This window comes from Teleopsis dalmanni, chromosome 1 (assembly GCF_002237135.1).
Source record: "Teleopsis dalmanni isolate 2A chromosome 1, ASM223713v2, whole genome shotgun sequence".
NCBI lineage: Eukaryota > Metazoa > Arthropoda > Insecta > Diptera > Diopsidae > Teleopsis > Teleopsis dalmanni.
Genome location: NC_051846.1, coordinates 69,881,224 through 69,887,626, shown reverse-complemented (window position 1 = coordinate 69,887,626; position 6,403 = coordinate 69,881,224). Strand labels below are relative to the sequence as shown.

Here is a 6,403-nt window from a genome sequence, read left to right as displayed (position 1 = left end):
AGATGATGGTTAGTTCAGTTGGTTTGTTAAAGAATAGTCCGTATGTATAAAATAATTATTATATTGAATTATTTATTATCTGCAGAAAAGTAGAAATTTTATATTTTTTTTAATTAATTTTTTTAATAAACTTTTAGTGGAAATTTTAAATCCCAAAAAAAAAATGCAGTAAAATAAAATTTAATAAAACTCAGGTGCAGAATTCACTGATAATTAATTATTTTTCATACTAAAATTTTTTTTTATATTAATTTTTGACAACCAAATTTTGCATAGCCAAAAAGATACGAAAAAGTGAAATTCTTTTCTTCTTGAAAAGTTGAAAGTTTCAAGGAAAATTATTTCAAAATGAAAATTAATCAATATTTATTTAATTTGAAGGCATTGACAATGAAAGTAAAATTTATTTAAATTTTATTCTCACAAAACTGTTTAAGTAAATTAAATAAAGTTAAATTAAAGTTTTTATTCAACTTTTGTCTGACTTACTATAACAATATTTTATATGAAAAATTATTATTTAATTTTAATTTATTTAATTAATTTTCATTATTTAATCTTTATGCTTCTTCCTTTTATTCACAGATTATCATCACAGCAATGGACCGTTTTGTTTGGTTTGTACTTTTAGTAGTCATGTCTCATTTGGTAACTGAGTTCACACGTGTCACAGGATATGGACGAGGATCTCGGAATGACATTATTATGGTAAATGATGTAAGTATCCTTTAGTTAAGCTTACTCGGATTATCAGTAACTTTTATTTTAATAAACTTTTGTCGAGATTGCGGTATATGTTGCATTTTACATAATTAATTCCATATTATTGCAACTTAATTCAGTTCAGTGAAGCCGAATCATTAATAATATTATTAATAAGTAAAATTTTAATTTTTAAATAAAATAAAGTTTTTAATTTTTCATTTGAAATGAACTTTTCATAATGTTTTAAAATGAAATAAGTCAATTTAATACTGTTTATTTATTGTAAATGAGAAAAACAATATCTCGAATATTTTTTTTTGGTAAAAATTATTTCCTATTAGCTGTTATAGGATGTGAAATCAAAACCAAACCATTTATTTTAATCATATTAATTAATATTAATAATTGTTTTACTTAAGGTTTATTTTTGCAATAAAAAAGCATTTTCTTGGAAAATGCTTCAAATAAGAACTTACTTATTTAATAATATTCCAACGACATGGTCTAATTTAAATTATTTTATATTTTTATACAGAGATAAATACAGCTCCTAATAAAAAAAATAATTAACTATAACTATCAATTTAAATTCATATTTTTCGGATAATGATTCGCCTGTCTCCTCCTTCTGCAAAGCTAGTTCAAATTATGATGTCTCATATTAAGCGTAGTAAAAAGAAATCCATTATTTTCCCACTAGATGGCTTCAGTTATCTATATCCCGCGTTCTATAAGTCTGATCGTGTTACGCTAAATAGCATTACAAAGATAAGATTTCGTAGTTTTGACAGTTTTTTAATTGGTTGACTCAGTTTTGTTTGAGAGCGTGTCAAAAATTCTCTTTGATAAAGGCATAAAGGCGAAAAGGAAAACCAGGCTGTTAAAAATGTGAATAATGTTTATGGTCCTATAGTCCTAATACTGTAACAGGTAATCATACGCTACCGTCGATTCCGTTCCGGTAATTTCGATGTCACAGATACACCACTGGAAGGCCAATTTTTGAAGATATCAATAAAATCATAGAAATTATGGATTCCAACCGTTATTTAAGCACTTTTCTGATTGCCAAAGTTTGCGCAAGAAACCGTTTGAAACCATTTGAATAAGGCTGGATATAAGAAAAAGCTTCATATATGCGTGCCACATGAGTTAATGCAAAAAAAACTAATGAACCGTAGTTTCATCTGCAAATTGCTGATATATCAGTATAGATCAGAATAGTTGTTAATCAGTAATAATTTGATATGAATTACTTTGTACTCTACCTCTACATAAATAGAATATAATTATAATGCTAGTTAAAGTTCCAAAATGAAAAGGGACTTAGAAGAAGTGGATTAAAAATATATCTAATTATTATATTAATGATTTATTAATATCTAAGAATATTTATTAATATACATATAAATATATATATATATACATATTCATTTTCGATACGGCTAGACAAATAAAATTTAATAAAAAGGTTATCCAAGTTTCCAAAAGAGAAAGTCAGTTAGAGAAAGTGGATTAAGAATTTATTTAATTACATTAATGATTTCATTATATCTAAGGAGGACAATGTTTAATCATTCATTATTATATAATAATAACTTTGTATATATATAAGTTTTTCAATACCTTTAAGGGACATAAGGATCGTAACAAACACATTTTTTGGACACTGTCCAAAAATTACTTAAAAATGTCCAAAAACCACATAATTAACTTTAGCTCAGTTCATTCCTTAATGTTACTTATACGTGTGTTACATGGACGCTTACGTCTTCTTCTGGTTTTCTGTAGAAAAAGTTTTAGATTAGATGTAAAAAAGTTCAGTGTGGTTTTAATAAAAACTTTCTAACAATACTAACTTTTATAAACTAATTGTTTATAATTCGCCTTGATTATTTGAACTTTTAATTACAAAAGAGTTCCATAATTTTAGAAAATATTTTATTTTTTATTCGAAATATCCTTCTCATTTTTTTTTTAATAAGTAAAAAAACAAATTTTATCATTTTGAAATTTATTTTCACATGAAAACAGAAATTTCCACATTGAAACGAAAAGAATTTTAACTTTATCTCAAAGAAAATTGAATAAAATTTTATTCCATTGCAGCAGAAGAACTAATAAAAGAATTTTTGGTTTCTATTTTTCAGTCTCTCCTTCAACCTGTGCAAGTACAAAACTTAGTATTTTATCCTGGACAAGAGTATGGCATCTATGAACGCCCAAATCAGCATGTCAGCAACAGTCACAACAGCAACAACAACAACAATAATAATGCACAACAAAATGCAGCAATAATAACTACTGGAGCTGATAGCAATGCACAACAAGGCATGTCATTCTTCAATTTCCGCCCCATAATCGACAGCATCTTTGAGGTAAATTTCAGATTAAAGTTACTTTACTTTCTCCTTCGAAAATTCAAGTACAGTTTGCTTGTATGCAGGCAAGATAAAGAAAAAAAATTCTTTTCCATTGAGATTGACCGAATTTCCAGTCGGATGGATTTATCTAAAAATGTACTTATGTTTCTCTAATTCTGTTTAAAAAAAGTTGATAAGTTTTACGAAAATCAAGACAGAAAAATGGATTTATGTGAAGTTTTATGTCAAAATTCTTGCTTCAACGCATAATTAGAATTCGAGAGATATTTAACTTTTACTTGTCTTTAAACTTAAAGAAATATTTTATAAAAGTAATATCCAAGTCAGTTGGCTAATTATTCCAACTAAATTGGAATATAGTTAGAATAGTTCGATTGAATTTTAATTTTTGGAAAAATGTTACCAAACAATTACGTTTCTCAATATTCGTTTCGAGTTTTTGATATGACCGATTTTAAAAGGTACTATTGTTCTCGACAAACAAGTCACACCTACTAAAATATTGATCTCTGAAATCTTCATCCATTCATAAAGATAAGTTGATGTCAGTCTTTAGTGATGACTTTGACTTGCAAATTGCGCAAATACCGGGAAACTAGTAAACTAGTCCGCTATGGTCCACTTACAATATAGAACGTGGTATCTCACCTATTCATAAGAGTTTTGCTGAAATGTACACTCTATGTCACCAAAATGTGTGCTTATTCACGGCTTAAGAACGTCCTTAAAAACTTTTAAGGAAAGTTTGACCAATTTGAATTTGACTACAAATCAATTGAGATATCCCGTACATACAGTCGACAACAAATAAAAATACAGAGATAAATTTTATTAAAATACTAGTAAAAAAAAAGTAAGTAAAGAAATAAAAGCACAACAGCACATTAGTTTAATTAGTTATTAATTGACACTGCTCCTATTTGAATAATAAGTTTTGTCCGTATATGACATTTTTTACTATCCCAGGACCAAGCAAAGGGAAAGTTTTTAAATTATTGATATAGTGCCTACAACATATAATCCCGATGCATTTAATGGTTAAGCTGATATAGATATCTGGTTATATGCACATTCCTGGCTTCTGTAAAGTTAAGTGACTTTAATTACAGAATATTTTAAAAGATGAAGATGGTACATATAATCCACTTATCTTACTACACATATGACATGATCAGCATATAACCCAAAGAAAAATAACAACAACTGTTAGGAGGTGTTTGCCCTTCATCGTTCAATACAATCATCGTACTAACATTCCACTATCTTATTGTTAAGCAAGCCAATCGATCACGTTCGGGTCAGATGAAGTCAGATGAGGAAGAAGAAAGTATTACGCATCTGCTCTGTTACTACCCGTCTCTCGACAAAAGAATCATATTAACTTTAGAGCCTCCATTTCTAAAATATCAATCCCATATCAGAAGCATAGACATTACAGACTGCTTACTTCATCAAAGTGACAGTCTGACAGTCATCACTTGGAAGAATTAGCGTGCTATTAAATATTAATATACATCATAGATCTATACATATATATATAAGTTAATGGTTATTTTTATTATTAGTTTCTAGCTCATAGTTATTATTAATTATTTTTTATTAATAGTTATTTATTTATTGATAGTAATTATTATTCATAACCACGTTTTATTATTTTATTATCACGTTTATTTCCTCAAATAATTTCAACAAAGATTTGTATGTGACATGCTTAGTAGCCCAAGTAAAAGTGGACGAGCGCACTTTTGTGGAGTTGAGAGCTACCGAAGCCAAATGGGATTTTTTCAGTCAAACAAGTTGATGTCCTGTTTGGCAGCAACCATGCATTCGAATAATATCGCATGATTACTCCGTTCATGAAACTAAGCACAGTGGCGGTTTCGGGAGACACGTGTGTTAACTTATATATATATTTCTATAGTTCCTGTCTTTATCTCCTGAGCTCCCAGTGAATCCACGCGTGGGTGAATGGGTGTCACTTGAGCTGCGTTTGACGCCTCCCGTATGTTATATTATATATATTTATATCATATATTAAATATATATATATATATAATATATAACATAGTTATTATAGTATTACAATGAAAACCCAATTCTCAATTATAAGTGAGAAATTTTCTTTTACATAATAGGACCTGTCATATAAACTTATATACTTATATATGTCATATATGTATACCTATAAATATATCTATCTACTTGCTTTTTAGCCTAAATAATTGACTTTATAATTCTGTAGAAGTAGTATAAATCTACAATTTAAGAAAAAGATTAAAAGTTTAATCTCGATAACTGCTTTAATCTGCTGTTAATCTGACAGTGTAAACGTAGTATAAGGGTTTATATTTAAGTTTATAGACACGGTAGTTAATCAATATGCAATGGTGGAAATCTTCAGTTTTTTGCGACAAATATAATAACTCAGTTATGAAGAGAGCATTTCAATAATTTTATTAATATATTTCTTTTATAAACTTTTGCTTTAAATGATTAAAACTACAGTTAAATAATATTAATTTTTTTTGGTAAAATTTGACCCATCTTATGGCGACAAGAAAACGAAAAGGGTTCAAACAGTATTGGAAAAAGAACAACAAAAATTTGATTAATTTATTGAAATCATATCACTGATGTTGAATACTTGGCAATACTCAAAACAGCGTTGTATTAGTCAACCAAATTTCAATAAATTAATCAATTTGTTTTTGTTGTTATCTCATTATAATTCGAACCCTTTTAAAATTAAATAATTTTAATCTTAAGAAACTGCTTATTCAGATTGATGTTGTCAATTACTACTTAGTTTTATAGACAAGTTTCTGTAATTATTTTGTAGTAAAAAAAGTCTTTCTTTCATTTCAGATTCCAATTTCAACATTACGCGCTGTCAATAATATGGTGGCACGTTTGACGGGCAGCTACCAAGAGTCACCATCAGGAAAATCTGCTGCAGGCCTTGACAAAGGATTTAGTAGTTCAATCGACAATAGTTTGATATTGGAAAATGGCGAAACGTCAAATGCGGAAACAAATACTAAAACGATCAGAAAGTCAATCTTGCGCGAGGAATTGGCGTAATCAGTGCCAACCGGAAGTGGCCAGAGAGAGCAGCTGATTATTCCTACTTGCAAATCCCACATTCTTTAATGTTTTTTTTTTTTCAAAAAGTTATTGGTTAGGATTTAATATTTCACAAATTTATTTTTAATATTTTTTTTCACTTTTTCACTTTTCATTTAAAACAAAATTTTATTTCAAAAATTATTTTGTTGTTCCTTAAAGAGAATTTCCTCAAACAACTTAAAGCACTT

The 6,403-nt window shown here is 27.9% G+C and overlaps 1 protein-coding gene across 1 annotated transcript; it reads left to right on the top strand.

Annotated features, from left to right (window-relative positions):
- Window positions 1–588: 588 nt before the first annotated feature.
- On the top strand, window positions 589–6,393 carry LOC119672095. Its single transcript, XM_038083062.1, has 3 exons — window positions 589–717; window positions 2,856–3,083; window positions 5,955–6,393. Exons 1-3 carry the CDS (start codon window positions 601–603, stop codon window positions 6,168–6,170), a joined length of 561 nt encoding a protein of 186 aa, XP_037938990.1. The 5' UTR covers window positions 589–600; the 3' UTR covers window positions 6,171–6,393.
- Window positions 6,394–6,403: the final 10 nt, after the last annotated feature.